This window comes from Cavia porcellus, unplaced genomic scaffold (assembly GCF_034190915.1).
Source record: "Cavia porcellus strain 051 isolate PalLab524CR breed Dunkin Hartley unplaced genomic scaffold, mCavPor4.1 scaffold_32, whole genome shotgun sequence".
NCBI lineage: Eukaryota > Metazoa > Chordata > Mammalia > Rodentia > Caviidae > Cavia > Cavia porcellus.
This window is the reverse complement of record NW_026947515.1, coordinates 23,266,586-23,289,020: the sequence shown is the minus strand read 5'-3', so window position 1 is coordinate 23,289,020 and position 22,435 is coordinate 23,266,586. Positions and strand designations below refer to the sequence as shown.

Sequence of the window (22,435 nt, the reverse complement as noted above, 5' to 3'; positions counted from 1 at the left end):
CACAGAGGGCCCACACATGCCCTGGCATTGTCTTAAGCATTTTTTTTTCATTTAATCATCACAGTACTTCACTGCTGTAGATACTATTATTATCCTCACTTAGACAAGAGGAAATTAAATCTTAGTGACACTAGGTGATCTGTCCAAGTTTGGCTACCTGAAAAGTGGCAGAGCCAGTCTCTGGGTCCAGTATTTCTGGCTCTAGAGCCCCTGCTCACCACACCCAGTGCACTAATGCTTCCCGGGTACAGGATAGATAAGGTTCTGGTTCTATTAACAGCTCTATTAACCAACCTTACATCCCAGCACCCACACCAAAACTGTCCCAAGTTGCCTCCATGAGAGTGGGTGGGACGAACATGTACAAGCTGGGGCGGTGCCCAACTAGGTGCCAGAAGAAAAACCCAGGCACAGTGGGAGGGACAGGAAGGCCTGCATTTTTTTTTTTTTTTTGGTCTTTTTCCTTTTTATCGGTACCGGGGATCGAACTCACGACTGCCTGCTTGCAAGGCAGGCGCTTATGCCGCTGAGCTAAATCTCCAGCCCCAGGCCTACATTTTTCACATGCAGCACCACTTGCTATAGGTTGAAGTCCTCAGTTCATGTGCTGCTCCAGCCCAGTTCCCTCCTGGCTCTTCCTCAAGCAAGGCTTCACTGGCATCAAGAATGGCCCTCCAGGTTGGAGATTTAGCTCAGCAAGCATGAGGTTGCCAGTTTGATTCCCGATACAAAAAAAAATGGCCCTCTAAGACAAGCCCGGTAGGCACACCTGTGATCACAGCACTTGGGAGGCTAAGGCAGGAGAACCATGAGTTAAAGGCTAGCCTGGGCTACACAGCAAGACACGGTTCTCAAGACACCTAAAACTGAAATCAAAACAAAATAAACAACAAAAAAGGTCCTCCTTTACGGTAGCTGAGGCCAAGACTCATTGCTAGAAAAGATTTTAGATTTTAGTTCCCAGTCCAGTTGTTGAGAGGTGGGTACCATGGACAGGCCTGGGGACAGAAAGGCTAACTAAGTAGCCAGTTCATTTGCACTTTCCTGTTCCATGGCAGGCAGTACCTAACTGATAGGTTCAAAGAAACTGTCCCTGCCCACAACTGACTTGCTCCTCCCTGCACTACAGGCCTCCCTCCACATATATCAAGGCTACTCAGAGAAACAGATACTCTGACCCAACAGTAGCCAGGCACATTTCCTGGATGTAGAGCCTCTAATGTGGGTCTTCCCTGAGGAAGATGGAGTAGGGAAAGAGGCAGCTATCTCCTACTGTGGTAAAAATAAACAGAAGGGTGCTTTGGGCCTAGGATGCTTGAAGATTGCTAATGGCCAAAGAAAGAATGGGCAGCCTAAGGCCTGGAAAATATCCAACCAGCTCTGGACACCAATTCTGCACTGCCCCATACCATCCTAGACCAAGCCACTAGCAGTGTTTGCAAGATACAATGTACGCAGCCTAAGTGGTCTCCATAGCAGTCTTACCAGCCTCCTCACACCACCTCCCCTGTGGCCTCTGCTGCACCAGTGTCTGCTCTCAGTTCCTCAAAAGGGTTGCCCTCCACACTGAAGATCTGTTTGTTTTAATGCCTACACATTATACTTATTACAGACTACAATAAAACCACTGAGACAAAAAATCTCATTAGGAAAATCTGACTGAGAACAGAAAAAGTTTTGTCCTCAATCTGTTTGCTTAAATGTTAGTATTCTGAAGCAACCTATAATAAAACTCATAATAGGGCTGGGGATTTAGCCTAGCAGCATAAACGCCTGCCTTGCAAGCAGGCAGTTGTGAGTTCAATCCCTGGTACCCATTAAAAAAAAAAAAGTATAATAAAACTCATAATGACACAATGGGCAGCACAAATGGCAACACAACTGTGAGGCCAAGTTAATTGTGTCCTTAAATTCCTCTCTCCGTGGCCCTGTGCAGTGCTGTGGAACGTTACCCCTGAATGTCAGGTAAGGACGCCCCACTCCTTGCAGCTCTAGTTTTGCATCCCTTCCGAACAGAGGGATTCTCAGCACACAGACAGGTTCTACCACCCGTACCAACAGCATCTTCTGCCTTCCCCACCATCCCATGCTCTTTACTGTGATCCTGAGAGCAGAATTATCCACTGGGGGACACCAGTTCACTGAAAAAGCCAGTTAGAGCAACTTTCACGTGTATGGCACACATTCGATACGCATCTCATTTTAAACTGAAACAGACTGCACAATGCCTGGCCAGCCTTTCTGCAGTAAGGCCAAGGTCTTCTGTCTGAGTGTGAGCCTGCTATAATATTGACTTTGCACTTATGGTTTCACTAGAGCACAACAAAAACTTAAAAGACATTTGCAAAGGGGTCTGAGTGTGGTGTAGTGCCACTAGCATTTTACAAAATATCTGCTTTTCTTTTGACAGAAATATGAGCGACTCCAAGTGGTCACAGTGTTTAAGGAACAACTTACTGTCTCCTCTCATCCAGAGGTACAGCAAGTCTCAGCACTCAGACCTTAAGCCTGAGTTCAAATCAACTCAGATACCTATCAGCTGTAGACCTTAAGTGACTAAGCCATTCTGTGCCTGTTCCTATTCGTAAAATTGGTGTTTCAGGTATCACTGCTTCATTTTTTAATACCATGTTACATTCAATTATGTAATTATAACAAGTACAAAAAAAAGTATAGCAAGAGTTTGGGAATTGACTTTTTTTTTTTTTTTTGTCTTTTTCGTTTTTATTGGTACCAGGGATCGAACTCACGACTGCCTGCTTGCAAAGCAGGCGCTTATGCCGCTGAGCTAAATCCCCAGCCCCTGGGAACTGACTCTTGATAAGCCCTGACTTAACTGATAAGAGAAGCAGTACCAAGGTGTGCCGGAAGCCAGCCTCTTGGCTGCTGCCTTTGGCATGCCAGAGATGTTAGCAAGTTTTACACCAGGAAACTGAAAGCAGGCCACAGGTCAATTCAAGCCTCAACAGTTAACAACCCTCTACTAGCCCAGCATGGTGGCTCATGCCTGTAATCCCAGCATTGGGGAGCCTGAGACAGGAGGATCATTGCGAAGTTTGAGGCCAGCCTGGGCTACAAAGTGAGCTCAAGGTCAGCCTGAACTGCATAGCAAGACCCTATCTCAAAAAGACAAAAAAAAAAAAAAAAAAAAAAAAAAAACCCACTCTACTAAGCCAGGTGCGATGGCACCTTCATCACAGCACTTTGCAGGGCTGAAGCAGAAGGATTACAAATTCAACGCCAGCCTGAGGGCCACAGTGAGATCCTGTTCCAAAAAATAAAAACGAAATTGGGGATGGTGTTGCACACCCATTATCCCAGCACTCAGGTAGTTGAGGTAGATCAGCCTGGGCTCCACAGTTATTTCAAGGCCAGCCTGTACTACATAGGGAGAGTATATCTCAAAACAAAAAAAGGAAGGAAGGAAGGAGACAGGAAGGCAGCGGGCAGATGCAGCTCACTGTAAAGGCTCTGGTTCAATCCTAAAGCAGCAGAAAAAAATAAAAATAAAAGGACAGTTCTTCACTGAGCTTTCTCATCATCTACCACCAGTCTCCCCTGGCTGAATCTGGAGATCCTAAGAACTGATACAAGCAGTATGAGTGGGACACGGGACCTTTGTAACAGCTCCCAGATGACCGTAACAAGCAGACCTGAGGACCTGTAGGCTCGAAAGCAAGCTCTCAGAGGACAAGCTCCTTCTCTTGTCCCATGACTAGTCAAATGCCTATCGTCCCTGGCCACAGCAGGGCCACACATCCTGGTTTAAACGAGTCAGTGATGGCCACCAGGTTTCAAGCACAGCGCATGCTCCACTGCCCTTCCTAGCCTCCCCACAGCACCAGTGCATAGGAACCAACTCACAGCAGCTGAGATCAAGCCTCAGAGGTGGGAAACACCAGCCTCAATAGTGATAAACGTGTCTAACCAGAAACGAGGTCCAGGAAGCACCAGTCAGAGCTAGAACTGTTAATCATTCACCCTACACTACAGGAAATGATGCCTTTGTGGCAGTACCAGCCCCTAGGCTTCCCAAGTTCTGGGCAGCTTCTCTCAATGGTCAGATTATACAGAGCCCAAGCTCCAGCTGAACAGAAATGAGGTAGGTAGGCAGCCCTGCACACAGCCCTTGGATCCAATCTTTCTCTATTTCACACCAAGTTTGATTTCTCTCAGGGAGGACTCTTTAACATGTGCCTCAAATGCCCCCACACTGACATCACAAAGGGACAATAGGAAGCTGAAGGGTGGTTGCCTGGTACCTAACCTGCTCCACCTTTGTTTGCTCTGGAGTGAGCAATGGTCAGGGCCACCTCACAGTCCCAATACTGTTTCCTCCCAACAGTTGCTTCTTTGAGTCAGGGTGTATTTCTGGTCTCCTGGCAGCCCCTTCAGCCTGGGCCTCCCAACCACAGGGCCTGAAGGACAACTCTAATTTGCCCCGCAGGACACAGGACTGCTAGCAGCAAAATCAGGTAATGATGTCTTCCTTCTTCCCTGTATTCCTATCAAATGGCCCCAGCCCATGACCCGCCTATACCAGCTCTGTCTCCACAACAGTTGCCCTTTTGTTTTCAGGGGCCTTCAGGAACATTTACTGAAGTCCCAGCTACTCCTAAACTACCATCCTTTTTATTTACTTCTTTTTTGCTTTTTGTCTCTCTCCCTCTACTTTATGGCAGTGGAAATTTTTAGTATGAGAGAGCATGAAACTACATCCCTAAACCACCACTCCCTGCTTTTTTAAATTTTAAGACAGGGTCTCACTGAGTTGCCCAAGGCTAGGCTCAGACATTGGTCCTCTGCCTCAGCCTCCCAAATAACTGAGATGTACCACCATACTGGCCATTTGTTTTGCTTTTGAAATGAGGGTCTCCCTGTTATCTCTGTTTTGTCTTTGAAATGGGGGTCTCTCTATTACCCAGGCTGGCCTTAAATTCCTGGACTCAGTGATCTTCCTGCTCAACCTTCCAAGTAGCTAGGTCTGCAGGTATGAGCCACCAGTATAGCCACTAACCTCTCAAAATGCCTCCCAGTCAATAGCTGGGGCAGGAAAAGTAGGGAGGATCTACAGTAACGCTTTTGAGTGAGCTCAGGAGCAGGATTCCTAGATCCAGACCACGCACTATACAAGAAAGAATTAGACTCCAGAGGAATCTGGAATGGAGACTGGACACAGCCTCCAGGAAGAAGGCAGGCCTATGATCTAAGCACTCAGGAGACTGAGACAGGGAAATAACCATGAGTTCAAGCAGCCTCAGCTAGTAAGCTACATAGTAAGTTCAAGGTCTTCTTGAACTGCCTAGTGAGACCCTGTCTCAAAAGAACAAAAACAAAGAAGAAAGAATGCTGGATCCTCTCTAGAAAACTACACATGTTGCCTTGAGACTTAGAAGCCAAAGGCTCATTGCTCTCTCAGTGTCCACTAGCCAGAGAGATAGCAAAATATTCACTGAGAGTGCCACAGGTATCAAGGTTGGGGGGAGTAGAGGGCAGCACCTAGGACCAGCTCTTGAGGGCTCAAGGCCTTGCACTCAAGACCTCTGTCTCCTCTTTTCCAGGGTTACATGGATTCAACATTATTCCAGCAGGATATATGGCACGATGAGCTTTGGGACAAGCCCTGGGATGTGGCTGGCCTGATAGTGATTGGCACATTCATCTCTACAGTCCTGTTTTTCATCTTGTTTGCTGTTACATTTGGGTTGCTCTTTCCAAGGGAAAGGATCAGGAGTGATGAGCAGTGATCTGATTTTCGGGGGGCTGAGAAGGCAGCAGGTGAGGGGGACTGACTAGCTCACCCTGTACTGGAAGTGGGCCCCACCACAGTCCCCTCTGGTTCAGGAGCTAAACCCTGGTGTCTTTCTTTTTTCTTTTTTCCTCATCAGGGAAGAGAGCCTGATCAGATAATGGACCTGGCATAGGGCTGGTCAGATAGCAGGATGGGGAGGTGGGTTTGATACAGATCCTGGGACTGCTACCATATATGCCATCCAAACCATGCAGCCATGTGGGAGAGGGCCTTGCCTCTGCCTCATGCTAACAAGTTCTCCTCACCGGTTCCCAGCCCAGCCAGCGACTTTGTAAGTCTTTGGCAGAAGAGGACACAAAATAATCAGATGAAGTAAAAATTCCTTTTCAAATCTGCTAACTTGTGAGAGCTCATTTTCTGTCTAGACATGGCCGCCAGAACCAGTTTACCTAGCAAACCTTCACTGGGGCCTGCAAGTACCCTTGTGACCTGGCACTGCCTATCTCACCAGCTATCTGGCATATGTCCCTTGGTTCTCAGTATGACTGTCAGTTTCTAAATATGCCATGTTCTCTCCTGCCACAGGGCCTTTACACATGATATTCCCTTGGCCCAGGATGGTGTCTCTCACACTACACCTCACTCCTCAGCCTAGTTAATGCTTCCTCATTCTTCAGACCCCAGATAAACCTGCCTTCTTCAGGTGAATCCTCCCTGACCCTCTCGGTTAGAATAGGGCCATCTGTATAGCACAATCTCAAAATATCATATACCTTTCCTTCAAAGCCCTCTCAAGAAGAACTGTACTGTTTTTTCTGTTTTGTTTTGTTTTGTTTTGTTTTGTTTTTTCTTTGAGATAAGTTCTTACTGTGTAGCTCAGGTTGGCCTTCAGTCCACTTTGGAGCCCACATTGGCCTCGAATTCAAAGTGATCCTTCTGCCTCAAACTCCCAAATGCTAGGATTACAGGCATACACCATCATGCCCGGCTATACGTTTTTTTATTATTATCATTCACTAAGCATCTGTCTCTCCCAGGGGTCTCTTTCTGCTCACCACTATTTCCATGGTCAGTGTACCTGGTACAGAGTAGACATTAGTCTGTATTTGTTAGCTGTATAAATGAACAGATGAGCACATGAACACATAAATGAGTAACAGGAGGATGTTAGCACTGGTGGGCTCCTCCACCCAGAGTTCCCGGCAACAATTCAACCCAGGTCTAAACAGAACTGCTCTTGCATCTCAAAATGCCCAGGCCACTTGGGAAGAGGTTGCTTGAAGCCTAAAAACTATTCTCACAATACTTCAAGGCAAAAAGCCCTGTTGTAAAAATGCTTTTTCATGGATGCTGCCCAAAGACAGTAGCTATGTGCAGAGACAAATAAAAACCACTGTGTCCTCATTTCTAACGGATCTAAAGTACTTTTTTTCTTGGTTTCAGACCCATCCCCTATACTCCAGTTCCATGTCCTGACATCTGAACCCCTACAAACTGTTCCTTTTAGAAATGTACCCATCTCAGCCAAGCTCACCCCACTGACCTCAATGCCAGGTGTCAGCCCTAAGGGACAGCTGGCAGGAACAGCTGTCTCAACCTCAAACTCCAACCAGTACTATTCTTAGAAAATAAGCAAATATCTGATGGAGAAGGACTTTTTCTTCATACTATGTGCCATTTACACAGTAATGAAACATTCTCTTTCAAGTTAGGCATGGTACATGCCTATACTCCAAGCACTCAGAAGTCTAAGGCAGAAGGATAGCCACAAATTTAAGGCTAGCTTGGGCTACATAATGAGTTCAAGACCAGCTTAAAGTACACAGTGAGACCTTATCTCAAAAATCAAAACAAAATAAAAAAAGTCTCTAGGAGTCCTGGAGTTCAGAACTTTCACACACTGCCAACAAGATAGGAGGCATGAGGTTGCACACAGGGCAGGGGGAGGCCCCAGCTGGCCCACTGATGTGTTAAGAAGTCCTAGTTCCTTGGAATGGGACAGAAGAAATAAAAAGCAGAAGCCCCAGGAAGGAGTCATGCCCTTGCCTGACAAGCTCTGATCCTCCAGAGTCTCAAATGCAGCCCCAGACCAGAAACTACAGGATTTTTCCCAGGAGTGGAAACTCTTGACAATTAACAAGGACACTTGGTCCTTTCATTCTTCACCAGAAATGAGAGCTCTGCTCAAGCAGTCTGAAAAGGTCAAATTTAGCAGCTCCCTGTTCCAGGGCCCTGTAAAGGGCTCTGGTGGTGGCAATAACCATAGGTAAAAGGGCCTGGCACTACAGCCCACCACTTTTGGTGGGTGTAGTCCTACCACAGAGGCCAAATTAGAAATGGTTGAACCAAACTCATCAGTGAGTAGGAGGGAGATGCAAACCCAAAAATAGGACCCAAATAAGTGCCTCCATGGTTTCCAAAGAAGGACCCAGAACATCTGTCAAACACTAGTACTATGTACATACCCAGAACCCTGCTCCAAAACACAAGTCTTGGGGTAGAGGCAGAGTTCTAGTAGAGCACTTGCCTAGCATGTAAAGGGTCTTGGGTTCTATCCACAGCACCAAAAAATAATCTAGTCTTGAAAAAACCAAGACGCAGCACTCGAGAGGCTGAGGCAGGAAGATCGTTGCAAGTTCGAGACCAGCCTAGGCTACAAAGTGAGCTCAAGGCCAGCCTGAACTGCATAGAGAGACCCTGTTTCAAAAGGACAAAAAAAAAAAAAAAAAAAAAAAACCCAAGATGCTTCAAGTATATGAAATGAATACTACACATGCAAATCAAGAGCTCAAAGGTTAGTAGCTTTTGTCTACTATGAGCTCCTGACTGGAGTCGAGTTTATTCATCTTTAAGTCTAGAGCACTCAGTTGTGCCCATCTCCTCCCAGGATTGTTACACGTGATTGGATGAATCTGAGTGCTCTATAGCCCAAAGTATACCGAGTCCTCCTGGGTGTCCCTTACAGAGTACCCATGATTCCCTGTGTCCAGCCACAATCTGACTCTCCCTGAGCAGCCACCAGGCTCTTTCCATAGCCTTTGTACCACTGCCACAGAGGCAGACAAGAGAGCTAAGTGGTTCCATGAGGGCAGGCTAAGATTTTGTTAAAAATGTTGATTTTTCCAAAGCAATTGGTGCCGCTGCCCAAGAGGTAACTGGGTCACACATTTCCGTTTGGACCCAGAGTTAGAATGAGTAACACTCAAGTGAACCCAGAAGTACCAGCTCACAGGCACATAATGACCACAGGGCCAATGGCTCAGAGCTGGCCACTGGGAACATTACTTGAGAGTAAGTCACTCATGAGGCCAGCCATCACAGAAAAGTGTTGAGTGGGAGGATGGAGACCACTCAAAATGCTAAACAAATCCTCACACTGCCAGAATTTCAGGGGTCTAAAGAAGACAGATTGACTTCCAGCCTCCCCACACAATGACCCATTGCATGTAGGGGTCCCTTAGTACTCCAAGGGCTATCTTATGGTAGCAGCTTAAGTAATGGTGTGCTGGGTGAAGAAATGATCTGACACTTTACTCCACTTTCAAAATAAGACTTACCCCTGTGCTTCACAGAAGGTCACCAGGGCATCGAAGGCCAAAAGTGTGGCTTTATCAAAAGATTTGTTCCCTCTTTTTTCCTGGAGAGGGACAATGAATGATCACTTAGCAAGTCTTATAGATTCGCACTAAACTTGTTCCCACAAAATGCAGCGACATTGGACAGTAATAAATTCATTTACTAAACAGTGCCTTCAAACCTAACTATACATCAAAATCCCCAGCTTGGTTTTGAAAGTTTTTATTTCCAAAAATCTCCTTAAAGTTATTCTCATGCAAAGGACCTTGGTTAATCATTCACAAAATACTATGATATGACCTAATTTCATAATAGTAAATATACAAGTGAGTACTGTATCCTTACAGATGTATATACATGGGAGGATATACACTAAAATGTTACAGTGATTATCTCTGAGCTTTGGGTATGCGTCACTGGCCTTTATTTGCCAAAATCTCCTTTTAAAAAAATGCAACAGGGCTGGGGATTTAGCTCAGTGGCACAAGCGCCTGCCTAACAGGCACAAGGTCATGAGTTTGATCCCAGTTAAAAAAAAAAAAAAAAGACAACAGACACTGCGGAAATATTATTTACTGTCTTTCTGCATTTAAAAAGTGACTCAAGCCAGTAGTCATCACAGTACATGCCTGTAATCCCAGCAATTCAGAAGGCTGAGGTGGGAAGATTGTAAATTCAAGGCCAGCCCAGGCAATTTTTTTATTTGTTTTGGGTACCAGGGATCAAACTCATGATCTTATGCTTGCCATGCAGGCACTGTGCCACTGAGCTATATCCCCAGCCCAGCCAGGCAATTTAACAAGACCTTGCCCACAAAATACAATAAAAAAGATTGGAAATATAGCCCAGCACTTCCTAGATTCAATTCCCAGTACAACACACACACAGATACCCCTCTATTCCCCTCTAACACTCAAAAATACACATATGTCCTCTACCACCATCTCCCAACATTTGTAAGCTGCAACTTCATGTTAAAACATTTTCCTCATCATGGTTATGTCTTCATTGCTTCCAGTTGTACCACAATTACATTTTCTATGAGCACATCCTCTCTTGTACAACTTTGTTTTTTTTTTTTTCCTCCTGGTACCAGGGATCGAACTCATGACCACCTGCTTGCAAGGCAGGTGCTTATGCCACTGAGCTAAATCCCAGTCCCTCTTGTACAACTTTGTTTTTCTCATTTACTTAGATTTTCAGGGAGCCAGGGGTTTAGCTCAGTGGCACAATGGAGAAAACGGATGTTCTCCTGATTCTCAATCCTTCCTAGATTACCTGTATTCTCTCCACAGACATTTTCTATATGTTCATGTCATGCGATCTGAAATTGTCTCAATGGTCAATCCAGTGTCCATTGTTGTAATTCACTGTGTTAGCAAATCCCAAATAAATATCTTTTTTTCAATCATCCTACCAAAATCATCTCTCTGTCTACCTTAAAACTGAGATCAAAGAGACAATAACATTCCTTTAAGTCAAGGCAAACTATCATTTCTGGTCCACAAAACTCTTCTTCATTTCCAGAATCCTCCTTCATTTCCACTTCTCTCCCCACTCATCACTTACTCCTCACTTTATAAAGGAAATTTTAAAATTCATAAGGCTGACACTATGTGGAGGATGGGACAGGCAGGCCCAGCCTGTTTAGATCAACCAGCCTTGGCATTCCAACACCAGCTGCAACTTGTAAAAGACATAGCTCGAAAGTACATTTCGTTGTGCTAACTAGCTTCAAGGAGAGACTGCCTCAGTTAAAGACAATGATTGATTCTACCCATTCATCCAACCCCTAATCTTTTAAGAAATATTCTTCAGGGGCCAGGGATTTAGCTTAGTGGCATAAGCACCTGCCTGGCAAATGCTAGGTCATGAGTTCAATCCCTGATACAAAAAGAAAAAAGAAATATTCTTCAGCCTAGAACAAATCTGCCTGACAATATATTATCCATTCTATGTAACCAATTATAAAATAACCCGCTATTAGCCTTTCATACGTATTCCCTGCCTAAAACATATGTAAGTATCTGTTTAATGCCAAGGCAGGGCTGGCAATTTGGAACTGTTTCTCCAAGTCCACTAGCGTAATAGAGTTACTACCTTCCAACTCCTTGGCACCTGCATGTCTTCCATCTGATTTGGTCCTAGTTTTTCTACAACAACTCAACAACTATTTATTAAGCACTAGTTACATCCCTAACACTGATCTAGACATTACAGACACAGGAAACAAAAGGTCTCTATTCATGGAGCTTGCATTTCAATAAAAGAGACAAAGAATAAGCAAATATACAATGTCAAATAGTAATAAACATAAATTTTTTAAAAATACAATAGGATCCTTCCTCAGCCCTCACTTATACCTCTCATCCCATAATGAGAATGTACCATGATTTCTTCACTCACTTCTCATAGACATCAAGCTTATTTATTTCCCCTGACCATAAACATTCTTCCAAACAATTCCTCAACATAAACTTATACATTGTGACTTTTATTTCATGAAGTTTGATCTCAAAAATAAGATATCTGGACCAAAATACACCTACATTTTAAAATGTAATAGGGGGGGGCTGGGGATTTAGCTCAGCGGCATAAGCACCTGCCTTGCAAGCAGGCGGTCGTGAGTTCGATCCCTGGTACCGGTAAAAATGAAAAAGACAAAAAAAAAAAAAAAAAAAAAAAAAAAATGTAATAGGGGGGCTGGGGGTTTAGCTCAGCGGCATAAGCACCTGCCTTGCAAGCACGCGGTCGTGAGTTCGATCCCCGGTACCGATAAAAATGAAAAAGACAAAAAAAAAAAATAAATAAATAAATAAAATAAAATAAAATGTAATAGGGAGCTGGGGACACAGTTTAGTGGTGGAGCATTTGCATAGCATGTTTGAAACACTGAGTTCTATATCCACCACTACAAAAAATAATAATTTTTAAAAATGGGGTAGAAGGTATTATCTGGGTATGGTGGGGCATGCCCATAATCCCAGCACTTGGGAGGTTAAAGCAGGAGGATCACTGTGAGTTCAAGGCCAGCCTGGGCTACATAGTGAAATCCTGTCTTCAAATTTTTTAAAAATTTTTTTTCAAAAGTTATTAAATTGGTTCTTGCCTTCCTTAAAATAATAGCAACACTTCATGTTTCTCCTGACAAAATGCTAGAGGTTGTTCACATGCACACCAAAGCATTGTACTTTAATGTGCATTTATCTGATTACTATTAACTACAGCATTTTCAACATGCATTAAGATAAGGTTTTTTTGTTGTTTTTTTCTTGGGGTACTAGGGACTGACCCTGGAAAACACTAAACTACAATCTCTATCCCTTAAAATTTTTCTTTTTAAATTTTGAGACAAGGCCTCCCTTACTTAGTTACCCAGGCTGACCTTTAACTTGTGATCCTCCTATCTCTGCAGTGGCTAGGATTCCAGGTATGCATCTATGCACCTGCCATGGGAGTGCTCTTGTCATATTCTCTGCTTCTCATATCCTTTGGTTTTTCTCGTCAATTGGTAGGTCTTTGTTCTCAAGTACATTAAAATATTTCTCTAAAACTCTATTTTTTTGTTTTTTATTAGTTTTATCATATAGTTTTTCATAAGCACATAATTTGTACATATTAAAACTTTTTAATATAGTAAAAGATTTCTAGCTGAGTGTGGTCACAGCAAGAGGATCATCATGAGTTGGAGACCAGCCTGGGCTACCTAGTGAGTTCAAGGCCAGTCTGAACTATATGGGAAGACTCAATCTCAAAAAAAACAATATTGAGCCAGGCGTGGTGGCTCATGCCTGTAATCCAGCATTTGGGAGGCTGAGGCAGGAGGATCCTCCTGCAAGTTCAAGACCAGCCTGGGCTATGAAATGAGTGCGAGTCCAGCCTGAACTGCAAAGCAAGACCATGTCTCAAAACACACACACACACACACACACACACACACACACACACACAAATATATATATATATATGTGTGCATATATATATATAATAAAAATAACATATTGGTTTGGGAATAAAGCTTAGTGGTAGAAGCGCCTGAGTGGCAAGCACAAAGTCCTGAGTTCCATTCCCAGTACCAAAAAATAAAATAAAATGAAGTAACAATAATACAACATAACAAATATAACATAAAATATTTCTTTTTTAAATAGAACTTTCTGGGCTGGGGATTTAGCTCAGGGGCATAAGTGTCTGCCTGGCAAGCAGAGAGGTCGTGAGTTCAATCCCAGGTACCAAAAAGAAAAAAAAAAAAAAATGAAGAGAGCTTTCTGGGCTTTGACTTATTATAAAAGTAATATCTCTCCTAGACTACACATTGAACTACATTTTCTTATTAAGAAAAAAATTTTTGAGACTGTCTTACTCTGCTGCCCATGTTGGCCTGAAATGATACTCCTGTCATGGCCTCCCACACAGTGCACATCAGTGTATATGGTCTCCACATTCTTAACACAATGATTACACATATGTTGAGCAATTTTGCCAATTTTGTAGGTAGGAAAGATATCTCATTATCTAATGTATATGTCTCTGATATCTAAGTGAGGGTGAGCCTCTATTGATAGTCTCTTCTTCCGTGAAATGCCTATTCGTACCTTGTATGATGTGGTTATTTGCCTGTTTATCTTCTTTTTTCAGTGCTGAAGATGGAACCCAAGCTGGACACTAGCTATACTATACTACACTACAAGCCCTTTTTCATTTTGTTTTAGAGTCAGAGTCTCATTAAATTGCTCAGGCTAATCTCAAATTTGCATACCTCCTCCCTTAACCTCTCAAGTAGCTGGGATTACAAACATGTGCCACCATCCTATTCTTTGACTTTTTCTTATTTATCCATTGAAGCCTCTAAATAGCCAGTAAATCATACATAAGGCAAATATCCTCCCTAATATGGACTCATTTTTTCATTTTATGTTTCCTTACACAGAATTTTTTTTTTGTACCAGAAATTGAACTTACAACCTCATGCTTGCTGGACAGGCACTATGCTGCTGAGCTATATCCCTAGCCCACACAGAAAGTTTTAAGAGGAAAGAAAGTTAGAGAGAAAAAAATAAGCTGTGGTTGGGGCTGGGGATTTAGCTCAGCGGTGTAAGCGCCTGCCTTGCAAGCGCACAGTCGGTCGTGAGTTCAATCCCTAGTACCGATTAAAAAAAAAAAAATAAGCCGTGGTATGTACATGTACCAAGTCTCCATGATAAATATAATCATTATGTACTGCAAACGTGTACTAATAAGTTTTTCAAACTTTTCTAAAAGATTAAAACAAAAATAAGGGCTAGGGTTATAGCTGAGCAGTGGAGCACTTGCTGAGCATGTGTGACATCCTGGGTTGAATCCCCAAATATTTCACAACGTATAACAAGGGGAAAATACACAACAATGCTCTCTAAAACAAGGCAGGATTGATCTTGAGTATGTAAATTAGTGTATATATAAGATAATATTCAAACCAGGCATGGTAATCCCAGTACTCTGGAGGCTGAAGCAGAAGGATCTTTTTTTTTTTTTTTTTTTTGTCTTTTTCCTTTTTATTGGTACCAGGGATCGAACACGACTTTACAAGGCAGGCGCTTACGCCACTGAGCTAAATCCCCAGCCCCAGAAAGATCTTTTTGAGAGCTAGCCCAGCCTGGACTACAAAGTAAATTCAAGGCCAGTCTGAACTGCATAGTGAAACCATATCTCAAAAAGCAAAAAAAGACAATATTCAGATAATCTAAATATTTACTAAGAAAATAAGTCAGCTACAAGTAATAACATATGCCTGTAATCCCAGCACTGTGGGAGGCTAAGGCAGAAGGATCAATAGGCGTTCAAGACATCATGTCTTACCCTGTCTCAAAAACAGGGGTTAAGGAGCTCAGTGCAAAAACCCTGAGTTTAATCTCCAGTGCTGCAAAAAAAGTGAGGCCTGACTTGTTCTAGACGCCTGTGCACCCTGCACTTCCTACCTTGCAAGCTCCATCTACCCTAGAAAATAGATGCATAACAATGGGACAGCAGGAGAGTCAGACAGATAGGGTTCTACTGCCCAGGACTTACCTGGAGCTTTGCTACTTCCTTCCTGATTAGGAAGCTGACTTGGTCCCGGTCAATCCGAGAGTAATATAGACGGCACCAAGAAGGCTTCCCATCCCTGCCAGCCCGGCCAGACTCCTGGTAGTATCCAGCCATAGACTTGGCAATATTCCAGTGAGCAACAAACCTGTAGGTGTCAAAATGACAAATGGTATAAGATATGAGGAGCTGAATGTGCTGTGAAGGACCGATTCTATTTCAGTAGAGCAGGGCTTTCTTCAGAGTGGCCAAGCACAGCGGGGCTAACACTCAAGGAAGAGAGATGCTGGAGTGAGCTGGCTCACGTACCTGTGGCTCAATGGCAAGTCTGCCTGCTATGGAGCTGCCCAATTAGAGACCACTGCAGGAGTTCAGAGAGTAACTCCAGCACATGTGGAGAACCCAAAAAACATATAGCCAAGGTCCCAGGGAAATAAACACTAGACTTAAAAAAAAAGACCATCCTATGGATGACAAGCTTGAGATTCAGAGATGTACACTTGTTTTTCTGCTTGTTTGTTTGTTTTTGAGACGAAGTCTCGATATACAATTGAGGGTGGCCTTGAACTCACAGCAGTCCTCCCTCCTCAGCCTCCCAAATGCTAGGATTACAGGCATGCACCACCAGGCCTGGCTCAGACAGCTGTATAAGGCCACACAGTAATAGGATATCAAAGGTAGGATTTGAGCCTAAAGGTGTCTGATTTTGAAGCCAGCCCCTAAAATGTCACAGCAGACCAGGGTTTACCTCTGATTCCAAAGTCTGTATTCTTAGCTACTCACGATGGCCCATGTTTGTACTTCCAGTGCTCAGGAGGCTGAGACAGGAGGAGTGCCACAAATTCAAGGCCAGCCTCAGTCACATAGTGAACACAAGGCCAGCCTGAGCTACACAGTGAGACTTTTTCTCAAAATAAATAAGAAAATAAATAAAAAGATAAATAAATAAATAAATAGAATCATGTATACTCTTTCAAATGTAGTGTACTGACAGATTCCTACCTAGGGTCACTGTGAAGCATGACAAAACCACAGCTGAAGGTAAAAGACTGCATGACAGTTACCAAAGCAGTGCTAGCACACTTTTTCTAGACTGTCAATAGGGTATCAGAAGGATAACAGTGATAAGATCTTTGCTGTCCCACCCCCTTGTTTTTTGAGACAAGGTCCTGTGAGTGCTGGGATTATAGGCATATGCTACCACACCCAGCTGCTGCCTCCTTTCTTGGGGATGGCAAAACTGTGCTGTGCAGCCCACCTGGGAGCAGCCACACAGGAACTGTCTTCTGGAGCCTCTCTCTCCTGTGGCACTAGACAAGAGGACATGGTCCTTCATGCACAGCAGCACTAGACAGGCTTGAGCCAGGCTCCAATCAAAAGATAAGGCAAGAACTAGAGCTCACCTGACATTGGCTTTATCCACTCCCATTCCAAAACTGATGGTTGCAACAATGACAGGGACTTTTTCCTCCATCCATTCATTCTGCACTTGTGTCCTATCAGAAGCCTTCAGTCCTGGAAAGGAAGGAAAGGTGGAAAAGGGAATTCACATTTCCCGTGAGTTTAGCCTCTGGGGTTTGTATGAAATTTGACGCGAGGCACTTTACATGCACCCTGAGCCCATTTCTTCCCAGCTGTATGACCTTGGGTTAGGCACTTACCCTCATGGAGCCTCAGCTAATAGCCAATGTGAGACACAGAGAGCTCAGTAAATGTTAATTTGGGAGAGTACTGGAGCTCTCACTCATGACCTTGCACTTGCCAAGCAGGTGCTTGTGTCATTGAGCTATTTCCCAGCCCCTAAAGACAATATTAAAACTCAAGTTCATTAGCCTCCAAAGCCTGTGCTCTTTCAACTTGGGCTTTTATAATACTTAGGTTTATAAAAACTCATCACTTGCTGTTGGGTGGGCACAGAGTGGGAAAAAGAATTCAGGAGTTACAACTATCATTCTAGCCCTCATTCGGCTAGACTCCTTTTTTATTTATGTGAATCATTTTAACTCTACATGAGTACCTGGAAAAAGATAATGGGCCACCTGATTATCCAGCTCCATAAAAGGCCACTAAGTGGCTTCCATGAGTGAAAAGGACCATGAGACCTTACCTGCATGATAAGCCTTGGCATTTACACCCCTGCTGCTGAGCTCTATGGCCAACTGTTCACAAGCCTCTCTAGTTCTGCAGTAGACAATGCCGCAGCCAGACAACTGAACAGGGAGATGTGGGGAGAAAACAAACGTGAGGAGAGAAAACAATCAGCCTACTACCGCATGGCTTGTTTTAAAAGAAGTTCTGTGCTTTCTCCAGTCAACTTCCTAGTCTCCTCTGAGGCAGGTCACTCAGAAGAACTCTACCACTTTATACAAAGCAGGACCAAAGCAGCTTAAACTCTAACCTCTTTAACTCCTCTGCCTTGGCTCTGAAAACCCAATACAGGTCTCCAAAGGGTTCACACACAGAAACTGCCTGCTAGCCTTTCACACACAGATATAAGATAAAAGTCCATAGTGAAGAGGATAATACCAGATAACAAAAGGTACAATTCTCTTTGTGTACAAGTTTTAGGAAGCCTGGGTAAGGAAGCTAAGAAAACAGTCTTCAAAAACCAGTATCACATTTATGTGAGACTGTACCTCACCAGTCAGCCAGTGCCCTGCCCTCATGCCTCACCATTTTATCAGTCTTCTGTCCAAGAGCTTTACGGCAGAAGTCCCTCAGGTTCCCATAAGGATCAGAAATCAGTTCTTTGAACTGCACATCATAGAAAAGGTTGGCCCGGAAGCAGGGAGTCTTGAAAGTGGCAACTGGTTGCTTCAGATGCAGTGCGGCAAACACATCCTCCTGGACCTGTGGAGTGGCTGTGGCAGTCAAAGCCAAACACGGGGCATGCACCAGGCGGGAGCGCAGGGCACCTAGACGCAAGTAGTCAGGGCGGAAGTCATGCCCCCACTGGGAAACACAGTGAGCTTCATCCACCACCAAGTAAGAAAGCAGGTGGCGGGACACAAGCGAGCTCAGGATGGGCTGAAAGGAGGTGGAAGCAGCCATCTCTGGGGTGATGTACAAAAGCTTGGTCTGTGGCTTTTCTCGCTCTAGGTCTGACAGCAGCTCCTTCTTTTCCTGCACTGATGTCTTCGAGCTCAAAGAACTCACTTGTACCTTCAGGGCCAGCAAATGGTCCACCTGATCCTGAGGACAGAAGAGGGTGGGCCCAGGGAGAGGTATAATTAGCTCTCAAGAGCCAGTGGTAAATGTCATTGCCACTCCATGAGAGATTGCCCAGTCATGAGACATCCTCTTCCCACCCTCCCACATGTCTTCTCTGTATGGAAGGTAAAGTAGTTAATTAAGAGGACAGACCTGAGCCAGACCTGGATCTACCTCTGCTCACTAACTGCCATGGTATGCTGGCTGTTTCTTAACCCAAGACTCAGTTTTCTCACAACCTATTACAAAAATAGTAACTACAAGATTTGTGATAAGAGTTAAGTGAAACTTTACATCTCAAAAGTGGTATATAAAGCACTTTAGCGCAAAACTTAAAGATCTAATTAGCATTCACTATTTCTGTTGTTCTCCATCGGTCTACATTTTTTTTCTGAGGTCTTAATCACGTGGCCATATCTCCTTTTTAGGAACCAGGCTATGTGATAGATTATGGGGGACCAACTATGTGACAACCCCCCTACACACAGTCCTGAGGTCAGTGCTTCAAGTATCCAAAGGTCTTGTGCCCCCATGTGGAATGCTAGTAACCTGTTACTTGTGAGGCAAGATAGCATCAGTGGAGGACAGTTTTCAAAATACAGTCATTTGAGTTTAGAGAAAATCTGATTCCAGTGTTATCCCCCTCTCTGTGCTTCTTGCTAGCCAATAAAAGCCAGTCAACCGCAGAGTTAGTTCTGTCAGCCCACTAGAGGCAAAGTTCTCCTGGTCCCTTTTGTATGTTGAAATTTGTCTGTATCTGAGAGTCTGATCAGCCCTCAGTACTTCCTCAATTCTAATTCTATAAGCCCATCTGCAGGCACTAAATATAGGCAGAGCAGATGTTAATAAGATCTCAATTTCTCATGTCTGTTTCTCTGTACCAGCTCTCTAAAATGAAACAAGTCACCAGGAATTCTGCATAACAATTTAGCTATCAATTCACTTGCATCTTCTAACACCATGAGTTCACACATGTGTACACATGAGAGCAAGTGTGTATGTACAGATATTGTTCCTACTCTTTAGGAAAAAAAACAACAGAGAAGGGCAAAGGAAAGTCAAGTGATGAAAGTAGAGAAGACTCATTTATGAACCACAAACTGACAAGCATTAGTGGAGAAACCTACTTTGGGCAATTCAGACATCTACCACAGAGGGTCACAAAGACAAATCAGAGAAAAAAGAAAGGCAAAGACCAAATAAAGATTTTTTTAAAACCTTCCCATCATCTTTTCTGGGCTATTATCTTCATTCCCCTAACCCTCACCTGAATCAAAGCAAGGAGAGGAGAGATTACAATGGTGATGCCTTTAGCCAACAATGCAGGCAGCTGATAGCAAAGGGATTTTCCAGCCCCAGTGGGCATACACACAAAGACATCCTTGTCACCTGCAAAAAATACAAGAAGATAACATCTCATTGCTTCTTGCCTTTTCATTAAAGTTGTTGAAAATTAAAGTGTAAGAAAAGTGCCTGGCAGGGTCTGGCACTTGAGAAGGTCTCAGTATCATGTTAATTTCCTTCTGCTCATTTGCATGAAAAGGAAAGGAATTCTGGGAGTTTCAGAAATGTGTGCAAACTACTTCTGATACTGGCAGTACAAACATGAGTAACAAGTCTGAGTCTGTGGGATGTGGGTGATTGAATGAAACAGCCATGAAAGCAGTATACTGGTAGAGAGTGGGCACATCTGTCTAGACATGCAAAGACATCACTTAGAGGTCTTTTGTTTTTATAAATGTATCACTAATATTATATTGCTGCTCCCTTCTGAACAACAATCTTCATTGGTCACTACATCTCCAGTTTAAAATATTGTTGCTGGAGCTGAGGATTTAGCTCAGCAGCATAAGCACCTGCCTTGCAAGTGTGCAGTCATGAGTTCGACCCCCGGTACCAAAAAAGAGAATTTAAAATATTGTTGCTTCTTTCCCTATCTGGGATCCAGACCACTCAATCTTCATTAACGGGATTACCTAGGTCAATGGGTAGATTAGATTTTTTTAACTGCCACCCCCACAGAAACAAACAAAAATGGGAATCTAGATATCATTTTACAAAGCCAACTGGTAGGTCTTGCTGTGAAAAGTAAGAGCCAGAATAACTGAGTGATTCCGCCATTAAAATACCAAGTTTAACCCAGGCGGGGTGGTGCATGCCTTAAATCCCAGCACTCCAGAGGCTGAGGCAAGAGGATCCTTGCAAGTTCGAAACCAGCCTGAGCTACAAAGTGAGTTCAAGGCCAGCATGAACTGCAGAGTGAGACCCTCATCTCAAAAAGAAAAAAACAGAAACAAAACGAAAAAACCCCAGCAAGTTTAGCCGGGCCTGACAGCACACATCTGTAATCACAGCACTCAGGGAGTATGAGAGAAGATCTTAAGTTCCAGCTCACTTTGGGCAACTTGGCAACTTAGACCCAGTCTCAAAATAAAAAATAAAAGAAGGGCGGGGGGCGGGGTTTTAGCTCAGTGAGAAAACCCTAGGTTCAATCTTCGGTACCGAGAATTAAAAATGCAAGCTTTGGTTGACAAATCTAAAAGATTTCCAAAACCAGTTATGGACCGAGGGTGAGAAGGTGGGAAGAAGGGTGTTCTGCCGCAGTGCAAGGGTACAGCCAACAAAAACTTAAAGGCAGTGGGTCTGATAATGTTACCTTTTACTACAGCCATGGTCGCCCTCTCCTGTAAAGGCGTCTTAAAAGAGTCAAACCCAAAGACCTTCTTCAACGTGCTCCGGACTCGCCGCTCGGGGTCAGAGGGAGTGGAAGGGTGGGTGCTCATCTTAGCGAAATGCAGAGGCCAAACGTTAAAGGTAGTGAAAGACTGGCTCGAGAACCCTCTGTTTTGCTATTTGAATACAGCTTAATTTTTCTTCTTTAAGTACAAACCTGCCACATTGCACTTACGCAATGTATTTGTTTCAAGTAGTAAAGCTGCAGATTAATGGCCTCTTGCAATATATTACCAAGCGATTAGTAGCTTCACTTTCACGTTGAATGAAAATAAATACACTGCGCTATCCAAGGTCATAGGCTGGCACAGTTGGAAACCAGATCACGAGAAGAAACACCCAATGTCTTCGGAATGGTTTGGAGAACATGGCCTGATTTTTCTAAGGTCCAACATCTATACGCGGTCACGCTGGCCATTCATCTTCCCCGCCGACCCCCTGGGATCTCAATCCCTTTACTCTCCTTCCTCTTGAGCCCCGGATAGTTTTCTCCCTTCGTCACCGAAGACTCCCTCTCTTTGCCCCCAAAATTTATCAGAGCCGCGGGCCGCCCAAGAAAGGGCTCAGGCCCAGGCGCTGCTGTGCTCTGGTTCTGCCACTACTGCAGGACCCTTACACAACACTCCGACTGAGAAACCAAACCCCTGAGAATTCCAGTCAAAGAAAAACCCTAGACAACCTTCTATTGGTCGAGCAATGATGACGGTATGCTAGCGCGGCAGGAGAGGCGGGCCAAGCTCAGAAACGGCCGTTTTGATTGGCTTTCACTTTGGCGTTTGACCTCCTGAGATCCGGAAGAAGTTGCCTTTCCATGAAGAGGTCATTTTTTTGAGTCATAGGTGTGGGCCACGCCGGGTCTGTGGGTTATAAAATGGCGGGGAGGAGGAATGTGCTGTCGTCTCTGGCAGTTTACGCGGAAGATTCAGAACCTGAATCTGATGGCGAGGCTGGAGTCGAAGCTGTCGGCAGCGCAGCTGGTGAGGCTCCAGTGGAAAGCTGAAAAAAGGACTCGAGTATCTGCCCAGAATAATGTTCCCTTATCGTAGTGCCGGGAAAGTGATGTTCATTGTGTCCCAAGTATAGAGCCCCAGAGCCCCGAAG

The 22,435-nt window shown here is 44.1% G+C and overlaps 3 protein-coding genes across 6 annotated transcripts in view; 2 read left to right on the top strand and 1 right to left on the bottom strand.

Moving 5' to 3' along the window:
- Recql5 (RecQ like helicase 5) overlaps nucleotides 1-22,036 on the bottom strand; it is a 36,011-nt gene extending 13,975 nt beyond the window's left edge. Inside the window, exons 1-7 of one of the 2 annotated variants that reach the window (XR_010045194.1) lie at nucleotides 21,258-22,036; nucleotides 19,869-19,990; nucleotides 18,065-18,583; nucleotides 17,499-17,601; nucleotides 16,795-16,906; nucleotides 15,377-15,539; nucleotides 9,310-9,389 (exon numbers count right to left, since the gene is read on the bottom strand). Coding sequence is in view for 1 of the 2 variants with exons in the window: in XM_003461417.5 (XP_003461465.1) it covers nucleotides 9,310-9,389; nucleotides 15,377-15,539; nucleotides 16,795-16,906; nucleotides 17,499-17,601; nucleotides 18,065-18,583; nucleotides 19,869-19,990; nucleotides 21,258-21,384 (1,226 nt within the window). In the remaining variant the exon portion in view is untranslated. The remainder of the gene's footprint in view (nucleotides 1-9,309; nucleotides 9,390-15,376; nucleotides 15,540-16,794; nucleotides 16,907-17,498; nucleotides 17,602-18,064; nucleotides 18,584-19,868; nucleotides 19,991-21,257) is intronic. The other variant, XM_003461417.5, reaches the window with a different exon arrangement.
- Nucleotides 3,980-6,151, top strand: Smim6 (small integral membrane protein 6). 3 transcript variants are annotated; one of them, XM_063242074.1, is made up of 3 exons: nucleotides 3,980-4,102; nucleotides 4,346-4,475; nucleotides 5,562-6,151. In XM_063242074.1, exon 3 carries the CDS (start codon nucleotides 5,568-5,570, stop codon nucleotides 5,745-5,747), a length of 180 nt encoding a protein of 59 aa, XP_063098144.1. In that variant the 5' UTR covers nucleotides 3,980-4,102; nucleotides 4,346-4,475; nucleotides 5,562-5,567; the 3' UTR covers nucleotides 5,748-6,151. The 3 variants fall into 3 exon arrangements, with proteins under 3 accessions (XP_063098144.1, XP_063098145.1, XP_063098143.1); XM_063242075.1 differs by lacking the exon at nucleotides 3,980-4,102 and having other exon boundaries at nucleotides 4,271-4,475; nucleotides 5,562-5,778; nucleotides 5,889-6,151; XM_063242073.1 differs by lacking the exon at nucleotides 3,980-4,102 and having other exon boundaries at nucleotides 4,272-4,475.
- An 88-nt stretch (nucleotides 22,037-22,124) lies between the features above and the next one.
- The window catches only part of Sap30bp (SAP30 binding protein), a 36,059-nt gene continuing 35,748 nt past the window's right edge, over nucleotides 22,125-22,435 (top strand). Inside the window, exon 1 of the mRNA XM_003461418.5 lies at nucleotides 22,125-22,311. Coding sequence (XP_003461466.1) covers nucleotides 22,206-22,311 — 106 coding nt within the window. The 5' untranslated portion in view covers nucleotides 22,125-22,205. The remainder of the gene's footprint in view (nucleotides 22,312-22,435) is intronic.